Genomic DNA, 22,342 nt, shown 5'->3' with positions numbered 1-22,342 from the left:
CCTTTGTCCAAGCTAGTCCCCCTTATTTGTTTCCTATGATCTTACTTTCCCGTACATTTTATGGCTAGTACGTGGTATCATAGAACAATGTCTTCAGTCTCTAATAATAGCTAGTAATCTCATTGATCTCCTGCCTTCTGTCTGCATTTAACTTCCTGCCTTTTCTAAAGCTGTAAACCATTTCCTTGAACTGAACCTAGTTTCCACATTTGTAAACATCCCAAGCAAACAGACCTCGTTATCCATTTAATTTACTCTTCACTCAGCCACTTTCCCTTTCTGTTGTCTTTTACTGCCCTCACTTTAGTTCCTTATGGGAGCTTTTTAATTGCCCATGTTGTTGTAATTGTTGTTTTCCTTCTCAAATTGCCCATGTTTAAAACCATCCTTTTCCCAAGAGTCATATGGCATAGAAACAGGCCCTTCGGCCCACCATGCCTCTGTCAACCTCAAACACCAAATTATACTAATCCCAACTACCTACACTTGGTCCATAGCCTACAGGGCCTGGAGTTTTGTACTCCTCCAGATGCTGCTTCAATGTTGAGACAGTACCTGCATCCACCACCCTCTCAGGCAGCATGTTCCATGTTTCTGCCACCCTCTGGGTGAAAACATGTTTCCTCAATTCCCCTCTAAACCTCTTAACAACTCATCCTAAACTTGTGTCCTCTAATTTTAGACATGGCTGCCATGGAGAAGAGATTCTGATGATCTACTCTGTCCATGCCCCTCATAACTTTGTATACCTCAATCAGATCCTCCCTCAGCCTCCTCTGCTCCAGGGAAAATCAACCCAGCCTATCCAGTCTCTCCTCATAGCTGAGGCTTGTCATCCCAGCTAATATCCTGATGAATTCCTTCTGTACCCTTTCCAGTATAATTACATCCTTCTGCTAGTGTGGCGACCAGAACTGCACATTCTATTCCATTTGTGGCCTAACCAATATTCTATAAAGTTGCAAAAAGACTTGCCTGCTCCTATATTCTAAGCCTTGGCTAACGAGGGCAAGCATCCCATGTGTATTCTTCACCCTGCCTTCCTGTACTGACACCTTCAGGGATTCCTGGATTTGTACACCAAGGTCCCTTTGTTCCTCCGTACTCCCTAGGGACTTACCATTTATTGTGTAAATTCTTCCCTTATTGCGCCTCTCAAAATAAATCACCTTGCACTTATCAGGACTACATTCCTTCTGCCATTGCGGAGCCCAATTTGCCAACTGATCAATATCAGACTGTTTCCTGAGACCATCCCCCTCGCGATCAACAGCACCGTCAATGTTTTTGTGTTATCTGCAATGATCCAGCTAAGACCTTCTGATATTGTGCTCCTGTTAAAATGCTATCAGATGCCTTCCTTAACATTACTTCATTTCACTGGCTCCTTTTAAGTTTTCATTCTTGTGGTATTTCCCTTTCCTGTGTCCCTGTGGCCTTGAATTATCCCAAGAGTTTTTCTTCCCCTTGTACGTGTTGCCATTTTGATTTTCCCACTTTGGAAGCTCCACACCATTTCTGCATCTTTCAAGAGTTGGTTCTGATGTTGCAGATTCCTTTTCTCGCCAGAATACTTATTTCCCAATGGAATCCATCAACTGTTTTAATTTCCAAGTGTGGGATATTTTCAGTTTGATCTGTTTGGATTTATGTTTGTGCATTGCTAAGATCACAGCAATGCCAGTGGCCAGAAGTAGAGAATTGGCAATTCTATTCTATTCATTCTGTACTTTGAAATTTAATCGGTTTTTGAAAGACAATTATTTAAATTTTTTTGAGCAGGGCTTTATTCCAAACTGATTCATACCACCTCGAGTTTGAGCTTAAAACTGGAATTTCCCATTGTAGTTTTAACCACCTTATGATCAACATTATCCTGCAACTTTAATCATGATTGTAAAGGAGATGTCAGAGAAGGCTGTCTGAACAATTACTTTTGTTTAAAATGCTTTCAACAGAAACTGGAATGTTTATAGGTAGCAGAGGAGTCGTCGTGGGGAAACACCTATTGGTGTTGAGTCTGTAGAAAGGACATGTTTTTCCTAAAAGCACTTAACATTTGATAAATGTTTTAAGTCTGATCTTTCTAATTCTACTTATTTTGTTAGAGCAAATCCAGCTTACCATGAGCTCCTGTTAACAGTTTTATGGTATGGAGTTGTACACACTTCAGCACTTGTCAGATGCACTGCTGCAAGAATGTTTGAGGTAAGGATTTCAATGAAATCATTCTGTTTACAAAAATCAAATGTAAAATAAATCAGCTTCCTGAAAATGCTATTGATATTCTACGGAGATTAGATATTAATAAGGCAGCACTTGTCCTTCTGGTAAGAATATAATTGAATGGGAGTTGAATGACTTTAATGTAAAATGTTACGGTGGTGGCATATCTATTAATATAGAGTTGTGTGTGATCGCATAGTTATTACCTTTGTTATTACCTACTGTGTTTTAGTTCAATGTTTTTAGATTCTTCCGTGCTTTAAAATGTAAGCTTTGTCTGTCAGGGTGAGATCCTTTTATGCTTCTGTACCTTACCAAAGCTGACAGATCTGATTCAGCACAGTTGTGTTTTTTTTAACAGCATGGTACACTGCAGAATTGCATCAGCTGCTAGTAATTCAATTTCAAATTCAGGGGAAGAAATTTAAGGATGGGGTAATGTGTTGGGGTTGGGCTTTGTGAGTATGGCTTGACAGAGCTAGAAGTCTAAGAGGCTATTTACTGTGAATGGAAAATCTAGGGAGGAGAAGGAGTTAAGAGGTCATGTTTCACAGTAATGAGTCACTATTTAGGACTAAGATGGGACGATTCTTTGACTCTGAGAGCTGTAGATGTTTAGTTGATGAGAATATTTAAAATAGAGATTTAGAGTTTTTGGAAAACCATAATAGTATGACTTAAGTGTTTGTATCAATTGTAATTGGAATAACTGCAATTTTCCTGGAAAATAAGAAATACTGATCAATTTGACCTGGCAACCCTTGGAATTCTGATCTGTGAGATCAGCTGATCAGCTTTGGTACATGCTGCTGCTACTTAGAAATTTTGAGCTGTTGTAGTGTTTCAAACCCTGTAAATGTTGAGCTGTTCTGTAGAAATTGTTGCTTCTCTAATTTTTGTTTGCTCTTTTGTTCCTCTCTCTCTTCGATGTGCCATGCTACTTCCCATGATATTCTGCTCACTCTTTCTACGTATCACATGTGACATCCCTTGTTCTGCTCAATCAGCTGTTGGTGAAGGGGGTGAATGAAACTCTGGTAGCTCAGAGAGTTGTCCCTGCTCTTATCACTCTCTCCAGTGACCCTGAAATGTAAGTTTCTTCCTAACCAGTTGAAGTGCATCTCTTTTCAGTACTTTGCTGAGAAATCACCCTTTGATTTGTTCATTTGCTCTCACTGCAGTGATGCACAGCTAATCTTGTAACTAGCTGCTGCAGACATTGTTAAATGTGCAAGGTTATGTTAGAATTGACTGTGACTAAAGCATGCTTAGTTTGCAATGTCTGGCTCCTTGTTCCAATTTTGAGATTGTGGAACAGGGAAGGAATGAGCTTTGTAAATATCTCAATTCATTTTTGAAATCATTCACGTCATTGCTGTTTGAAATCCTGAGAAAAGCACTTTGCGTGTCATGCAAACAAGCTTAAATTATGCAGTGTTTTAGTTGGGGTGGATGAGTTTTTGTTTAATATGTTTTAAGGTTGAAGTCACCTCCTTCAGATACATTGGTTTTATCAAAGAGAAACCTTTTATGTCAATTGGCACAGAGCTATCCAAACTTCAATCTGTTTATGTTTTGGCTGCTATTTACTTCCAAGAGCTTTAAATTTAACGAAGTTACAAGAATATCATCCAAATGATTCATTTTAATAATACTGGCCTCCCAACACAGCTACTCTGGCAAAATATCAAATTAGATGGGTGATTTTTTTTCAGAGCTAAAGAGATGCGTGCATTTTATTTAACCTGACTAATTTCTCACAGGTTGATATTAACTAGCTGTTGAGCATGTGCCATATGCCTTATCTTTATGGAGTGTGTGGTTGAATACTTCCTTGAATGAACTGAGAATCTAAGTGCTCATCCTCCGTCAACTAATCAATCCTTTTCATCAATGTTTTTTTTTGTTTTATTTTTGTTGCTTTTTTTTTTTGACTGGTTACAGCTGATCGTGCGAGGCATGAATGAAGCCTTAATTGACAAGCGGGTTGCACCGGCTCTTGTTACCTTATCCAGTGACCTTGAATTGTGAGTTGTTCAGACTGAGACCATAGACTTAAACAGAAAAGAAAAGCAGAAGAGAAAAAGAAACCTAATCGTCAATTTTGACACTGACTTCTGTTTGATAACATTGCAGTTGTCTTGCCAGATTTGGTAGCTGACCAACTGATAATTCTGTTCAGAGCAAACTCTTGCTTAAATCTTATTAAGTTAGCTTCCCTTTGCAAGTTGTGCTCAAATGCATCAGAGTTTATATTTGAACATGTTGCCTTTTGTAATGTAAATGTTTGATGTACTCTGTAATCATTAGCTCCGGCATCTACGAAGTGCTGATGAAGAAATTGTATTTTTTAGATTTTATGCCCACTAACTATTACGTTTAAACAGTCTAACAAAACTTACACACTAATTTTTTACTACAAATATGTATATATTTTCAGTTGATACTTTATGGAGGTACAAAATTGCTCACAGCTTTCTTCCTCTTTCCAGCTCCGTACGAATAGCTACAATACCTGCTTTTGGCACCATTATGGAGACAGTAACCCAGAGAGAGGTACAGTCATCTGAATATCTGTTGCATTGTGTCTAGCTGTTGTTTCACACAGCATGGCAGTTTGTAATTATTATGCTGTAATAGATGCAATGCATGTTGTGATGCAATGGATCCAATACAAAGTTGAGCTTGAGGCAATGAATGCCTCTGAACGTGTGTGATTTATTAGTGCTTTGATGCAAATTGATCATCCTAAAGCCAAGTGTTGCAGGCAGAAATTGAAGACACAGGGAAAACCGCAGCAGATCTGGCAGCAGCTGTGAAGATGGAATGGAATACAGAGGAACCTCAATTATCCGAATGAGATGGGCGGGCAATGTTTTATTTGGATAATTGATTATTCAGTTAATTGATTCAATGCCTCTCCTCTGGTGCTTGGAGTTTTCTGAAGTTTCCTTTTTCCTCACGCTGCCTGCCTTGCTCCCTCCCTCTGTCCCAGGGTTTGTTTCTGAGCAGACGCTCCCTTGTGTGTAAGGAACCTGCAGCATTGCTAAAGCCCCCCCACCCCCAACATCAGTTCAATGGGATTGACACAGTAAGCACTTGCTAAGTCTGCTCCCCATTCAAGACACTAGGCAGCAGCACACCATGCACAAGCCCCCACAGCCCATGCTTGCTCTGTTTCCATTTCGGGCTCCCACCACTACTCAGTTCCCAGCTTGGCCCACGCTCACGCTGCTCCCTGCTCCGGGACAAGCCCCACAACTTGTCTTCCTTCGTCTCACCTCCATTCTCCAGGTAGGGCAGTTTAAAAAGTTAGTAGGGGAGGGGATGTTGGGGGAGAACAGAGGGAACAAAAGTAAGGAAAAGGAACTGGTGAGCAGAGGAGCTCCAGATGGAACGTCTTAATCTGCCACTATCTTGTGGCATAGAAATAACTAAAGTCTTGGCTTATTGGTGTTTTCTCAGAAGTGGAAACTCTTCACAAACGTAACAGACTTTAAGTAAGTGCAAATAACAAGAATGTATAAAGGGGGAAGGTCTATCATAGACAGAAATTAAATGCACTTCCTTAAAGCCTGTCACATGTCTTTTTACAGTTCTGTGTAAGACTGTTGACCTGAAATGTTTGTTGCATTGTATTTCTTCACAGATGCTGCTAAACCCACTGAGTATTTCAAACATTGTTGAGTTTTACGTTAATAATCAAAACTGACCCAAACAAAAATAGTTTTGTACGTGCATTAAAATTATGGTGAAAAGATGCGTAAACAACACAATTCAAACCAAGGCTGAAATGATGAAAATTAATGGTTTTTTTCAAATGTTGGTTTTGGGTGGAGTTTCTTTGAATTGCACAAAGACAAATGAGCCACTTTTTTACGGAGTTTTGCAAAGCTGCAGTGAGAAGAATTGACCATGGTCACTGGATAGACATTGACAGCACTTGAAAAGAGTCCAGTTAGTGGCCCATGCTCATCTTTTCTTTTTCCAGGTTACTGTGCTATACAATTCCCTTTTGTTTTAATGCCAGTTAACTTGTTTTGTTCAGCAATTGAAGATTATCCAGATGTGATGAAAGCTGTATAATTTACATATACTAATATAATTTTTGGAATTTAGATTTCAGGATAAAGATTAGATTAGCGATTAGATTCCCTATAGTGTGGAAACAGGGCCTTTGGCCCAACCAGTCCACACCGACCCTCCGAAGAGTAACCTACCCAGACCCATTTCCCTCTGATTAATGCACCTAACACTACAGGCAATTTAGCATGGCCAATTCACCTAACCTGCACATTTTTGGACTCTGGGAGGAAACCGGAGCACCCGGAGGAAACTCGACACAGACAGTCGCCTGAGGCTGGAATCAAACCTGAGAGTCTGGTGCTGTGAGGCTGCAGTGCTAACCACTGAGCCACCGTGCCGCCTAGCTGTGTTTTGGCTACTTGTGAATGATTTCCTTTTCTAAAACAAAAAGATGATCAGGAAGTCCTTCTGGAATGCAGTTTTGTTCCAGCGTTTTGTCAGATAGCAGGAGATTGCAGACTCCTGTGGTGTTAATAGAAAGATGTTTACACTTTGGAATTTATGACGTGTCATATGTGCATGTAAGGTCATTAACTTGTTTTCAATTCAGAAGAATCTAGGGTTTTTAATTAATTCAATTCACAAATCACCAGTGTTGACTGAAAACAAAAAGTTATGGAAATATCTGCAGTTCAAGCAGCATTCATGGACCGAGGATAGGCTAATGTTTCAAGTCTACATGACTTTTTATATCAGAGCTGACCAAAGTTTAGGTTCTCCAGTTTGTGAAAAGTTCATGTTGACAGTTTTAGAAATGACTCATTAAACTGCACAATCCAGAGGAAAGAATATGGATGGTGTCAGTTAAGTAGAACCCTAAAAAGCTGAGATGGGGGTGTAATTTCTTTAGACTTAAGTCTCTGTAGCAATATTGGAAAACTGCTTAAAAACTGTTTTAATGTATGTTGTGATATCCTTCTATTTTCTGTATTTAATAACTTTTTTATTTCATCTCTTCTGTAATGACCTTTTGTTTTAGAAAAAGTCTACAGCCTCAAGTGAAAATTACTCTGACCATGTTAACTAACAAAACAAAAATAAAAAGATCTATCTTCTTGAATCTGACTTGTTCAGTAGTACTTTCAACTGGGATCGTAACACCGTGAGAATGGGAATAGAGTCCATTGTTGAACAAAGTTTTGACCCGGTCTTTAGCAAGAATGCAATGTGAAATGACTGAGATTCAATTTTTGTAGCAGCCTTGGTGTTAAAATGCTAATTGCTTTCCTCCATTTGATATTAACAGCTTTTGGAAAGAGTGAAGATGCAGTTGGCTTCGTTTCTTGAAGATCCACAATACCATGATCAACACTCTCTGCACATGGAAATAATCAAGACTTTTGGAAGAGTTGGGCCAAATGCTGAACCAAGATTTAGGGATGAATGTATGTTTTATTTTAATGCTTTACATCCTCTTTCTTTTCTTGCCAATATCAACAATATCAAACATATTTTAACTTTACCATGTTTTGCAACGGAAGTCAATATGTAGGATAACTGTTAATTTGAGATATTTCAGAGACTGTATGTTAATATCAGATAACTTTTAAGACCTTCAGTATGTAGATGGTACTTAATGCCAGAAATATAAGGAATGATGGAGTTACATCAAGGCGGAGAAAAAAAACAATGACACCTTCCATAAAAATCAAAACATCTGCCTGTGCCAGGCATGTTTTTATTGTCACTGTAATTGTATATTTAGCTGAGTGAGCACCAAGTTACTTTTTCACTTGGGAAGAGTTGCAGTGATAACTGAATGTCTTTGTTTTTAAATACAGATTATTCCATTGACAGGAAGAACAATTGGTCTTCCTTACATACTTGACAGTGTTAATTTTTTTCTGTTGACACTATAAACCACTGTAACACTTGCCAGACTTAAAATAAATTATAGCATTGTAACTTCATCTAGATCACCAGCTTTCCTACATGGCAGGGTTCTTATACTGCCTGCAAGCTGTCAATCTGTCCAGGTTCCACCGTGTAATTTATTTTGTTGAACCTGTGGCTTAATAGAACCTGATTTCCTGTCACATCATGGGAGAAGTCGAACTGTGAGACCCTCCCCCATGATCAATATATTGTTATGACTGAAAGGATATAAAAGAAATATAAACAAGAAATCAAAGCGTTGACTGATCGGAGAACATAAAGGAAAAGATGATGCCAGCATTACATTCCACTAACTCAGTAGAACTCATTGCCGCAGAAAGCTTTGAAGGCCAAATCATTGAGTCTATTTAAGACAGAGCTATAGGTTCTTGATTAGTAAAGGGGATCTTGGGTAACTGGGAGAAAGCTGGAGAATGATGTTGAGCAACATCAGCCATGATCAAATGATGGAGAAGATTTGATGGGTGGAATGGCCTAATTCTGTTTCTATATCTTATGGTCTTAAGGCCTGCCTCCATTCATTTTGCTTTGCATGTGAGCTGCCAGTCTTTAAGTGGAAGCCAGGTACTTTCCCACACAATAAAAATAAAACATTTTCAAAGAAAAGCAGGAGAAGCTGAAATGAGGCATACAAATAGCTGCCTTTACACTAGGGTTTGTTTTGCTGGCTTTGGTTTTTTTTCCTTGTAGATTCTCAGGCACATGCTAAATGGAGAGGTAAAGTTCAGTGTAAAAGAGAAAGCAAGTTCACCTTCCGTTTCAAAGCAAAAGTTACCCATTGTCTTTTTTCCCTTTTTACACAGTTGTTCTCCCTAACCTACACAAGTTAGCAATCTCAAACAACCAGAAAGCAGTTGACACAAAAAGATTGGACATTGCCATTCAACTCTTTGAAGCCTACAGTGCGTTGTCCTGTTGCTGTATCCTTTTGTATAATGCAGTTAATGTTTACTCTGACCTAGTACTAATGAATTGCAAAAAGCATTCCCATTCTGAAAAATGTGAATGTTGCTATTTAAATTGTTTTGTATTTAATTATCATTTATCTTTAATCTCATCACTGGTTAATGAGATTACTTCTGTGTTTAAGCATCTCAGCAGCTCTTAATTTGCTAGTGATTTATTTAACTGATCAATTGTTAAGTCATATTTGTTTAAAACTTTTGTTTCCAACAGTTTCATTGATATAGGAGGAATATATTTAAAACAGCTATTTCCATAATTACGCAAGTGAGCGTATTTGAACACAGGCAGAGAATTTTCATGTGCCTTGTCATTAGATCTCTCTTGGACCTGAGCCATGTGCAGCCAGCCAGGCATGTAGAGTTTCATAGATCCACTACTTCACATGGTATTGAGAAGTTTAAAGTAAAGAGTTATATCATAAGTCACACATCTGGTTCTAGTTTGACCTGTTCTGGTCCCCTCCCTGGACCCATACAATTAAATCAAGGCATATAACAATAATGACTGGATGAGACTGTGTCCATATTTACAAATTATTTTGGTCAGACAGTGGTGAACGAGAGAGAAATTCCACAACGTGAGAACTAGATTAGATGTGGTGGAGTACTAAGTGGGAGTGGGTCTATGTATACAGGAAGCGTGGGTAGCAAATTCAACTGGGCGGCATAGTGGCTCAGTGGTTAGCACTGCTGCCACACAGCACAGGGTCCCAGGTTCGATTCCAGCCTCTGTCAACTGTCTGTGTGGAGTTTGCACGTTCTCCCCGTGTATGCATGGGTTTCCTCCGGGTGCTCCGGTTTCCTCCCACAGTCCAAAGATGTGCAGGCCAAGTGAATTGCCGTCATGTTAGGTGCATTAGTCAGAGGGAAATGGGTCTGGGTGGGTTACTCTTCGGAGGGTCAGTGTGGACTGGTTGGGCTGAAGGGCCTGTTTCCACACCTCCGGGTGCTCCGGTTTCCTCCCACAGTCCAAAAGATGTGCAGGCCAAGTGAATTGGCCATGCTAAATTGCCCGTCATGTTAGGTGCATTCGTCAGAGGGAAATGGGTCTGGGTGGGTTACTCTTCGGAGGGTCAGTGTGGACTGGTTGGGCTGAAGGGCCTGTTTCCACACTGTGGGGAATCTAATCTAATCTAAACAATGAAGCTCATAATGAGAGGATGAAACCAAAAGCAGCTAAGGAGAGGAAAATAAAATGTTAAAATCTAAAATAAAAGCAAAATGCTGTGCATGCTAAAGATCTGAAAGGAAAAAGTGCTGGAGAAACTCAAATTTGGTATTTCAAAGAAGATTCCTATTGTACTGTACTCGTGACAATAATAACTGTTTCTACCTCCATAGATGCTGCCAGACATGCTGAGTCTCTTAACAGTTACTATTTTTATTTATAATCTGAAAGTGTTGAACTCTTGCATTGAGGGTGAAGGACCGTTAAGTGCTTTTGGAAATAGCACCTCTTGGTCTGATTTAATTTTTCTGTCTAGATATTGCAAGATATTGTATGTGGTTGTCCACCTGTTCTGATTTAGACCATTAGGAATGACTGGTTATACCTCCATGAGCAGGAGAAGAAACAGCATTGCTTCATTATGAGTTCAACTTCATCATAAAAACATTGTAGTTTCAATATAATGCTGCCTGATCTTAACCTTTGAATGGCCTGCCCAGGTTCAGAAGGCAATCATAATGTTTTTTGTAAAATATGCAAGTAAAGTGAACAAAAGTATATTTAGGTGGTCTTTCCCATTTCTTCTACATAACGTACATCTTTTCCCCACCCAGAATTTGACTGGAATTAATTCTGACAGTTAATTTCCTTTGTCTTGTAGTTAACATTAGTCAGTTCATGGCAAAATCAATTAAAGTTTAATTAGTGGAAGAAATGCTAAGTAAAATTCATGCTGTGGATGATGGGTTGATTACTAAAATATGTGAACAATATGCTACATTTTGAAGAATACGGATTTAATTTGTATAGTTTTTTTTCCAGTGTTCTGAACCTGAATCAGTCATCTGAATCTCCTAGCCTTAAAGTAATTTCCAAACAGTGGTTCATGAGATTGCAAAAATAATGAATCATTTTACATTTATTTCACACATCATGATGCTTGTTAAAACTTTTATGGTTTTATGAATTCTTTCAAAGCCTTAGGGAATAGAGCAATTACTTGGAGCTTATTCTTCACAGTTTTTAATTTCAAAGAACTTGCTATCTTTCAAATAAATATAAAAGGATACAAATGTTTGACTAGAAACCAAGAAACTCCATTTAATAGTTCCATTTATCATTTTATTACTCGATATGTATCTTAACCTCTCTTATGATCGTTCCCAATGTCTAGTTTGTAATTAGTTCTTAATGTGTTGCCTTATTTTCAACGTGAGTGCTATGTTGAATAAACCGTGATGTCATGACACAAAATTTCATAACTAGTTCGGGGGAAATGAGTGATGGACTAGTAGCCATATAATGGCTTTACGTAAATTCTTCGTATTCTGTCATCCTCCTATTTCTCTGACTGTAATTTTATTAAAAATCTTAGTTTTTTTTAGAAAGTATCAGTGTCCTAAGATATGAATGTGTTCATGCTTTCAAACCTGAAGGTATTTGATAGCCTTAAAATGGCTAGTCAGTGTATTATAAAGTGAAAGTTAATTATCCTTAACAGTTGTGCTTACAGTTATTTCGGAAGAACTGATGGTATGCCATTTTCTCCCTGGACTAAAGTGTTTGCGAACAGATATGGAGCACCTTTCCCCAGAGCATGAGGTTTGTACCTACAAATTAAGTGACCCCACCCCCATCTCCTCTATTGAATATTTACATATGTAGTTTATTGTTTCAGCACAAACCGCCAGTAGCCCATCCACCCCAACCAAAATTCAAAGTGAAGGATGTTGGCGGAGTAGTGGTAACATCACTGGACTAGTAATCCAGAGTCATAGAGATGTACAGCACAGAAACAGACCCTTCATTCCAACTCGTCCATGCCGACCAGATATCCCAACCCAATCTAGTCCCACCTGCCAGCATCTGGCCCATATCCCTTCAAACCCTTCCTGGGTAATCCAAGATGGAGGACGGAAGAAAATTCTGGCTGTAACAGCTGCTCCTTTTTTTTTTTTTGAGGTATTTCGGGTGTTGGAGGTGATTTCCTCGAATTCCAGGAGCAGCAATTACTGTTTTATATGCGTTGCATTGTTTTGGAACTTTGGGGGCAGTTTTAAAAGGGAGCACATGGTGAAGTCAGTGCAGGAGAGAGAGAGAGAGAAACTGACAGAGCAGTGAACCTGCACAGTTACTGCCCTTGCTGTTTGAATTCAGAGCTTCTCGGGATGTGAAATTGAATCCCACCATCGCAAGTGATGAATTTTGAATTCCATAAAACGATGGCCGAATGACTGCCAATTGTCATAAAAACTTACCTGGTTCACTAATGCTCTTTAGCGAACGAAATCTGCACCCTAACCTAACCTTATTCAGGACCTATGAGGAAAGATTGGCAGATAGTATGAAGGAGAATCCTAAAGTTGCCTTTAGGCAAATCAATTGTAAAAGACTGATAAAAGGTGGAGTAAGGCTGATCATGGGCTAAAAGAGGGGGTTTACACACAAGGCAAGATGAGTGATTTACGTGTTAAATGAGTACTTTGTATCTGTATTGACCAAGAAGGTCAATGCTGCCCAGATGAGACAACTGGAAGCTCTGCCGCCATAAAGATTCAAAATTGATGGAGAGAATTAAATTGGATAGGCAGTTGATACTTAGTTATCAAGGCACCAGGGCGAGAGAAGATCCATCCAAGGATATTGAAGGAGTTAGGGGTGGAAAATTACAGGTGCACTGGTCAAAATCATTCCGTGTTCTCTAGATTCAGGAGGTACCAGAAGACAAAAAGAGTGCAAATATTACCCCTTTTTTCAAAAGTACATGCCCAGCAATCTCAGATCAGTCGGTTTAGATTCCGTGCTGGAGCAACTTCTAGAACTGACCTGTAATTTGTAGCTGGATCGAAAAAAATAGTGTTGAGGAAGATCTAGCGTGGATTTCTAAAGGGGAAATCATTTTTGGCAAACTTGCTGGAGGTTTTTTGAAGAAGTAATGGAAAGTGTTCATGAGGGTAATGCTGTTCCTGTGGTTGTAAATGGATATTCGAAAGGTATTTGTTATAGTGCCACATAATAGACTAAGAAAACTTAACTTCTAGTTCATGGAATAAAAGAGCCAGTAGCAACATGGATACATGGGAAACTGAGGAGGACAGTATAGAACTCCAAAAGGACAATGACAAGTTGGTGCTGTGGGCAGATGGATGACAGATGAAGTTCAATGCAGGGAAGTGTGAAATGATTAATTTTGACATGAAAACAATGTAAGACAGGGAATACATTACTTAAAGGGTCACTAGAGCAGATGGACATGGGTGTGAATGTGTATAGATCCTGAAGGTGGCAGGACAGATGGCGAGAGCAGTTAATAAAACAGACAATACCCAGGGCTTTATTAATAGAGGCATGGAGTACAAGGGCAAGGAGATTATGCTTAATTTAGACATTTGTTAGATCGCAGCTGGGAAATTGTGTATAGTTCTGGGTGCCACGCTGTAAGAAAGATGTGAATGCATTGCAGAGCGTGCAGAAAAGATTCTCACAAATAGTTTCAGGGGTTAAAGGCTTCATTTATGGGAATGGATTTGAAAAGGTGGGACTGTTCTCTTTGGAGACAAGAAGGCAAAGAGGAAATCTGATAAACATTCTTAAAATGATGAGAGGTATGGGTAGAGTAGCTAGAGAGAAACCATTCTCAAAATGAGAGTGCAGATTGAAAGTGATTTACAAAAGTAACAAATGTGATGGTGAAAACAGTTTTCACATGGCGACTGTTTCAGATCTTCAAAGTTTGGGAGAAGATTTGTAGCTCGGGTGCTCATTGTTGTGGTTCTGTTTGCCGAGCTGGGAATTTTTGTTACAAACGTTTCGTCCCCTGTCTAGGTTACATCCTCAGTGCTTGGGAGCCTCCTGTGAAGCGCTTCTGTGGTGTTTCCTCTGGCATTTATAGTGGCCGGAGGAAACACCATAGAAGCGCTTCACAGGAGGCTCCCAAGCACTGAGGATGTCACCTAGACAGGGGACGAAACGTCTGCAACAAAAATGTTTCAGATGTGGAATGCATTGCCTGGAACAATGGTAGAGGCAGAGTTAGTTGAGCCATTCAGGTGGATATTGGATGATTTGAATCGAGGCAATGTATTTGGGTATGGGGGAAAAGGCACAAGAACAGAACAAAGCCATGATGCTCATTTGGCAAGATGGTGCAGACACAAATGGCATTGGGCAGTCTTAGGTTAATTATAACCTGAACCAAATGGAGAGTGGAACTCCCTCAATGCGTGTACACCCCATCCTATTAACCACACATCAGTGCTCTCAAACTGCTGAGTGCAAATTTTATAAATCACGCTTGGGGGTGGGTGGGGGGGGGGGGAAGAGAATATAAAGAATTGAGTCTTATTTAATGTTTATTGTGGTGGTTACTGTAAGTAATCTACTTCTATTATTGTCTCTGGTTTATTCTTCTATGGGTCTTAACTATGAAGGTATTATTTGAATCTGATGAATGGCTGAGGATCCTGAGATTGTACTCATTAGAGTTTAGAAGGTTGAGGGGTGATCTAATAGAAACTTACAAGATAACGCATGGCTTAGAAAGGGTGGATGCTGGGAAATGATTTCCATCAGGTGGGGATACTAGGACCCGTGGGCACAGCCTTAGAAATAGAGGGGGTCAATTTAGAACAAATGAGGAGACATTTCTTCAGCCAGAGTGTGGTGGACTGTGGAATTCATTGCCACAGAGTGCAGTAGAACCCAGGACATTATCAATCGCTCCCTTGAAGACATTTAAATTCTTAATCTTGCAAGGAATTAAGGGCTACGGGGAGAGTGCGGGTAAGTGGTGTTGAAATGCCCATCAGCCATGATTGAGTGGTGGAGTGGACTCTTTGGGCCGAATGGCCTTACTTCCTTTCCTATTTCTTATGGTCTTATGGAATCTGTACAAATTAACTGCCATCCTTTCCCAATCCAAATTGTTTTTCTCTGTTGTAAATTCAGTTGTAAGACTTGGTTAAACAAAAACCTTCAAAAGCAGAAAACTAAGTAAAATATTAGACGTTTTGGCCTCCAGTTCTTGTTATAGCTTCATAGTCATTTAAGGCACAGACAGCCTGTCCAGTCTATACTGGCTACTTGTGGAGCAGTACAGTTATTCCCACTGCCTCACTTCATCCAGTAACCCTGCAGAGCTGTTTGATTCAAGTACCTATTTAATTTTGTTTGTAATATTGATCATGCCCATATCCATCACCCTAAGGTAGAAGTTGTCACAACTCACTGCATGGAGCTGTGCTCCTACATCATGTTTGGTTTAATTTGACATTGATAGTTGTAGGTTGGGTCTTCAGCATCTGCCCTACTGCACTGTGAACAGACATCAGCTTGATAACATGATGCAGCATATGAGGAGTGCTAGCTTGTGCACTCTTCGTTTCAGGCTGTACTTCTGCCCGTCTCTCCAAACACAAAGGTCAAGGTCATTTGCTGGTCACTGAGTGATTTCGAAGCATTCATTTTGTGTTCCATCCTTCTCCATTTACGGAGAACCATTCACAAAAGCTTCAGTCCAATATCCCAGATGTCTCATTGACCAACCCACAATGGCACCCTTGCATGGATAAATGAGCATGGAGCCTCAGTTGATGGGTTGCTTGCTGTGTAGAGTAATGTGAATTTTCAGTAATTTCCTCTTTCAATAGTAGACAATGTCTTGGTACCAAAACAAAACAAGCGATAAATGAAATTTGTCTTTGAGTATCAAAGTAACCCAGCCTTGCATTTCATATTTCAGCTCTATGTTTTGTAATCTATTCATACTCAAAGGCTATGATTCCCTTTGTGATATCAACTATGATGGAATTAATAGGAGACTCAGCAGACAAATATTAAGTTATTGAAAAGAATCTGGAAATTTAAAATAGTTCCCACATTAGTACATTCTGCATCTGGATTAGATTTGGAAATGGTTTTACAAATATGGAACATTGGTAAAGTGGAAATCTGCAACTGACCTTACATCTGACTTAGGTACTTTTGCTTCAACTGAGAGGAAAATAAATGCACCAAACATCAGTCCTTCTGCAATTAATGCCTACAGTGCCAAGGGAAAAGTTTGAAACTCTCTGAAAAGCAACGTTAAGAGTAAGGAGGGCATGTGGGATGGAAGGAGGCTTTTGTGGGGGATAAACTTTGGCAATTGACCACATTGGCTGCGACTGGTCAGACTCTGGATTGGTTCCATGTCAGCACAGAAGGAAAGCATTCACACTTCCAGAGTACTTCATTGGCTATCATGAAAGGTGCTGGACAAATGCAGTGTTGTTTTATATGCAAGAATTTGCCACATGTATTAAAATAATAAATGTTGAGTGTTATTCGCTATGCTTCATTTCAGGTTATTCTTGGCTCCATGATTAAGGAATGTGAACAGAAGGTAGAGAACAGGACTGTCCAAGAGCCCCAGAGGTAACTATTCAAAATCTGTCTTGGTGAGACAGTCAAAAACAGAAATTGCTGGAGAAACTCCCAAGTCTGGGCAGCATCTGTGAAGAGAAAATGGAGTTAATATTGTAAGTCCATTGACCCTCCTTGAGAACTAACGGCAGCTAGGAAAAGTGGTATTGTGCTGATGAGGCAGATGGTGGAGGGGAAAGGAGTGAGCTGACAGATACTGAATGTTAACTGTTTTTCTGTCTACAGATGCTGCCAGATCTCCTGAAATTCTCCAGCGATTCTGTTTTTGTTTGTTTCAGATCTCCAGCATTTGCAGTTCTTGTTTCTGTTTTAGGGATTGGGAAGAGCAGGGGGCAGATGATCATGACAGCTGATGTAGTTTGATGTTCTGTTAGCCAAATTTCTGATGCAGATGGGGGAGTGAATGAGAAATAAACCATTTTACACCTAAGTCTCATAAGTGTTGCAAAAAAATTGCACTTCGTCAGACTGCACTTTCAGATGCTTGACCATAGTTTGCTAGAATCTTATTTCAAGAGAGAAAGGGACAGAAAGTTTCTGTCTATGTGTCACTTACTGGCCTGCTTTTCATAAAATCTGGCAACATTCTTTTCTACCTTAAATAAAAATCAGACACGTTGCAGAGCTGTCTGCTGTTTTCAGCCTGGAATTTAAAAACTTCCAAAAATTTCACACTGGAACAGAATAAAAACTGAAATTGCTAGAAATGCTCAGCAGGCCAGGCAACATCTGTGGAGAGATTGTGAGGACCCTTCTGAGGAAGGGGCATGCGACTGAAACGTTAACTCTAATTTCTCACCACAGATACTGCCCCAGACCTGTTGAGCTTTTCCAGAAATTTCTATTTTTGTCTCTGAGTTCCAGCTGTGATCCGTAGTTCTTGCGGTTTTTATGAGAGTGATTTAAAAATGGGTTAGCGTTTCAGATTTGTGATTTTTCAAACGAGCTTTCATGTGGTGCTTTGCTTTTATGTGGCAAATAGTGATGCCTAGTGTAAATGGATAGACTGCAGGCACCTCTGATCTGTCCAGATAGCTGAAGTGCTTTATCAAACTGGGTTCGATCTGTGCTTTGCTGTCCTAGCTTTAAACTGTTCAATGAGCAAGCTGCCTCCTCAGAAACTGAAATGTTGCAGTTGTATTTTTCCATCAAGTGCTCCATCTCCAGTGCGTTAGGACAAAAGGAAAGGGGACTTTCTCCTCAGTAATGTTTTAGTAGGTGGATTTTCATGAAGGTGCGAATGTGTACAGGATTTCAGAAGACTATCTCACATCAGCAACCCCACCAATTTTAAGAAATAGTCAGTATAGGAGAATTGAATGTCCCTCTCCCTGTGCCTCTACACTCACGTGGCAGGGGCGAAAGTTAATGAAATTAGTTTCCTTGTGTCCAGCAGATCATAGGAACAGGAGTAGTTTATTTAGCCCATCAAGCCTAGCCTGCCATTAATATGATAACGGCTGAACAAACGCCAATATCTTTTACTTACCCCATAACCATGTATGTCACCGGTAATTGGAAGTCTGTCAACCTTTAACTTAAACATACTGGAAAAAAGACTAAGAATCCTCAGCCCCCTCTGGTAGAGAATTCCAAAGTTTCACATCCTTCTGAGTAAATGAATTCTCCTCACCTCCGGCCTAAGTGGCTTCCCCGTTATTTTTAAATTGTACCTTGCGGTTCTAGGTTCCCCAAACCAGGAGAAACATCAGAGGGCATTAGATGATTATTTAGATAAAATGGAGTTCAGGACTACGCGGAAATTAGCACTCGGTTTCAGAATCAGTGCAGGCACAATCAGCCAAATAGCCTCCTTTTGCACTGTAGCAGTTCTGTGATTCTGGGATCTTTCTTGTACTTAACCTGTCTACCCCTTTAAATATTTTGTAAATTCCAATGAGATCATGCCTCAATCTTTGAAACTCCGAAGGACACAGACCCAACTTGCCCCATCAGTTACTTGCTCACTATTTCTGTAAGCTATAGATGAACTGATGTTTCTGTTTCCTGCAGCAGCTTGGAATGGGCTAGGAGTGAATACAGTCATGCGAGTAATGACCGATCACTGACAATGCGATCCTCCTGGTGGAGATTACATTCCAAGCAAGACTGCAGCCTATCTTCTGAGAGACCAAGACTTTTCCACCAATGTTCTGTTTCACACTGGATATCACTGAAACAATGCAGAAGGCTCCAGTGGAACAACATTTTATGCTACCATTAAACTAGTTTTTTTTTTCCCAATCTTGGGATGTGGTCATCACTAGCTACACCAGCATTTATTGCCTGTCCCTAGTTGCCCTTGAGAAGGTGGTGGTGAGCTGCCATCTTGAACCTCTGCAGTCCTTGTGCTTTAGGTAGACCCACATTGCCTTTAGGGAAAGAAGTAGAATTAGGTTTTATTATCATATGTACTCCAAGTATGGGAGTACAGTGCAAAGTATACAAAATCCAGGGATACTGAAGGAACAATGATCTATTTCCAAGTTGGGATGGTGAGTGGCTTGGAGGTGGTAGTGATCCCAAATTCAGTGAATTTTTAGCCTGTTGTATTTTAACCCTGCGATTATTGGTTATTTTTGTTTCAGTGGTTTGGAATTTTAAGGTAAGTTGTAAAAGACTGCAATTTGATGCATAACTTGAGGTAACATGAAAAATTGCATCTTTAAATGAAGTGCGAATCCTGAGACGATGAAAAGTCGTTTGATGTGTGTCAGTTATTGAACTTGTACCATGTTTTCAGCAGCCAAGTTCAACAGAACCTCAAGTTATTTTTTGTGTTTGTTACTTCAGCTCAATGTCTATTGCTGCAAGTCTTGTCAGTGAAGACACAAAGACAAGGTTCTTGAACAAAATGGGTCAGCTCTCCACTTCCGGTGCAATGTTGGCGAATGTCTTCCAGAGGAAGAAGTGATTTGAAGCAAGCCAGTCCATTTACACACTAAAATGACCTCTTGTGGGTCAAAAATCTTGTACTTGAAGTAAATTTTTTGCCTTTTTAAAAAATTTTGTTCTGGTAATTATTTTATTCTAACTTCCAAAGATATTTGCACTTAATATTTTTGTGTGTATATTGCTGTTTCCTGTGTGATGGGTGTAAAGACGATAGTGTCGGTGTCTATGTATTTTGTTGTCTTCTTTTGCTGTATCCAGTATTTTCTCCGATATGGGCAATTTTTTTTCTCCTTATTCTGCAATGAGACTTTGAACAGTAAATACTTGTATTATACACTGAAGCACTATATCTGTAATCTCTTGGATATATTGTAAATTCCACATTGGTGTCAAAATAATGAAGTGAAACCATTTGTGTATTTAATTATGGGGGATCCATTCAGACTGCTTTTATTGACTGGATTCTTGACTGATGATTAAAAAGTCACCAGCATATTCCTGTGCCTTCCTACCAGAAGAAAACAAGACTACAGCATAATACATGACCATGGAAATTGCCGTAGGGAAGCTGTTTTGTCACTTAGTGTTTCTTTTTTAAATTCAGGACTATTTTCTGTTGTGTTGCAGTAAAAAAACCCTCCTTTCTTTGCAATAAGCAGTTAAATAGTTCAGTTGTGTTGATGAAGAAGCCACGATTTCTTTACTAACTTTACACTTGTAAAATCAGGAATGTGAATTAGTGTATCTGTTTTGTGATGTTTATACAAAAAGACATTGCAGAAAGGCTGTGAATATTGAATTCCTGCATTGCTTTTAATTCAGCTCAGTTTTAACTGTGACCAAGGGATGTCGGTTACATTTAACTAAACAATGAACCAAACGCAAGCTGCATGAGTGTACTGTTTACCCTGCAGTGCAATACACTTTTTTTCCATGTAAAGTTCAGAGATTATTATATTTCACTAGCTGGAAGTTTGTGTAATCTTAATATAAATCTTATAATGTTTGTTTGCGCTGGTTGAAAGATTTCATGTAAAACACAAGTAGATTAGACATTCAATAATGTAATTTTAAATAGTTTGTGAATGGTGATTGAAACAATAAAAGTATTTCTGTGCCGCGACCCTTTTTACATTAATCATGCAGCATTCTTACCTTTTCGCATATCAAGGAACTGAGTAAACCACTTGCACGAATAAAGTTTAAAGATTTTTGTTTTTAATCTATTTATTTATGAGCGTGGTGGAGTATGTGAAACACTGCTACATACCAGGTCCTGAACATATCCCAGTTCTTTAAGACCTAAACACTAGATTCTGATGCAACAAATTAGCATTGTGGTAACATGACTGGATTCATAATCCAGAGGGTGAGGCTATTGCTCTGATTTCAATAGTTATCAGTTTTACTTAATAGTGTCCATATATTCTCAGGGTGGTGGAAATTTGGAGGTGCTCTCATGTATCTGCTACCCTTGTCTGTTGAAATGGTAGTGGCTATCTGTTTAGTAGATGCTCTGTATGGACCCTTAGTAAATTTTGTGATGATACAATGGGGTTGAGATATATTTTATTCTGGGGTTTTTTTAATGAAGAAACATTGAGACAGAGGTGCAGCGTGGTCTGCTCAAAACCAATAAAGTAAACAACTTGTGAGGCCTTGGGTTTTGAAAAAGAAATGTGAATAATCAAAGCAGCCTGAATGGATGAGGTCAGGTATCCACAGAACCAGAATCTGAAGTTTTAGCTTTCTGCATTTGGTAGGACTTGGAAGCTGGAAGTGCAAGTTCTTATTTCTCTCACACAACTATCAACCGAGGTTCTCTTCCTGCTGCTCGCACTGCATGTGAGCTTTCTGTTTTACTGAATTTGTCTTTGTCAAGGGAATGTTTATGGAATGTGACTATATTGTATCAGTTAATTACTAATATATATTTTAAGCATTTTGATAGTTACAGTTAAGCTGATTCTTTCATTTTTATTCGGTAGGTTAACTGTAGTGTAATCTGAAGTGTGTTTGGTTTAAACTGGAGTAGTTTGACCAATCAAGTTGTATCTGGAGGGGCTTTCGTCTGGTTCATAACAGTTTCTGCAATGCATCTTGTAGCTAGGACAGATAGCTGCTATTGAGTGCCAGTAGTGGAGAGAGTGGATATGCTGCCAGTCCTGCTTCATCCTGGATGCTATTGAGTCATTGGGTGTTGTTGGAGCTGCTCTCTTCCACTCATTCACCCCCCCCCCCCCCCCCTTGAATTAATGCCCTTCACAACTGATACATGGTGGCAGCAGGGAGTGCCATTTACAAGGCGCACAGCAGAAACACACATACACCCCCAACAGCTCCTTCCAAACCCAGAGCTCTACATTTTTAAAAATATAAGGACAATTCCAGATATGTGGGGCCACCAGCAAGCTTCTCTCCAAGGCGCACACCATTCTCACTTGAAATTCTGTTGCTCTTCCTTCATTGTCGATGAAATGAAAATTCTGGAACTCCCTTCCTAACAGCACTGTGGTTGGCCCTACATCCCAAGGACTGCAGCAATTCAGAAGGCAGCTCTCAAGGACAGGTTAGAATGGGTATAAGCTGCTGGCGCATCCAGCATATGCAATAAACAAAGAAACGTGGGGAGAGATCTGGCCCTTCCTCTTTCTGCTGTGCTGCACTTAATTCCATCTGTGTA

The 22,342-nt window shown here is 39.6% G+C and overlaps 1 protein-coding gene across 5 annotated transcripts in view; it reads left to right on the top strand.

The window, feature by feature from the left end:
- Positions 1-20,878, top strand: part of relch (RAB11 binding and LisH domain, coiled-coil and HEAT repeat containing) — a 92,656-nt gene extending 71,778 nt beyond the window's left edge. For 3 of the 5 annotated variants that reach the window (XM_043719605.1, XM_043719610.1, XM_043719608.1), the window contains 8 exons: positions 2,109-2,208; positions 3,234-3,316; positions 4,719-4,782; positions 7,559-7,697; positions 9,012-9,128; positions 11,855-11,943; positions 16,685-16,755; positions 19,558-20,878. In XM_043719605.1, coding sequence (XP_043575540.1) covers positions 2,109-2,208; positions 3,234-3,316; positions 4,719-4,782; positions 7,559-7,697; positions 9,012-9,128; positions 11,855-11,943; positions 16,685-16,755; positions 19,558-19,678 — 784 coding nt within the window. In that variant the 3' untranslated portion in view covers positions 19,679-20,878. Of the gene's footprint in view, positions 1-2,108; positions 2,209-3,233; positions 3,317-4,170; positions 4,254-4,718; positions 4,783-7,558; positions 7,698-9,011; positions 9,129-11,854; positions 11,944-16,684; positions 16,756-19,557 lie in introns of all 5 variants that reach the window. The other 2 variants (XM_043719609.1, XM_043719607.1) reach the window with 1 other exon arrangement.
- The last annotated feature ends 1,464 nt before the right edge of the window (positions 20,879-22,342 follow it).

Source organism: Chiloscyllium plagiosum, chromosome 29 (assembly GCF_004010195.1).
Source record: "Chiloscyllium plagiosum isolate BGI_BamShark_2017 chromosome 29, ASM401019v2, whole genome shotgun sequence".
Taxonomy (NCBI): domain Eukaryota; kingdom Metazoa; phylum Chordata; class Chondrichthyes; order Orectolobiformes; family Hemiscylliidae; genus Chiloscyllium; species Chiloscyllium plagiosum.
This window is presented reverse-complemented; position numbering and strand designations above follow the sequence as displayed.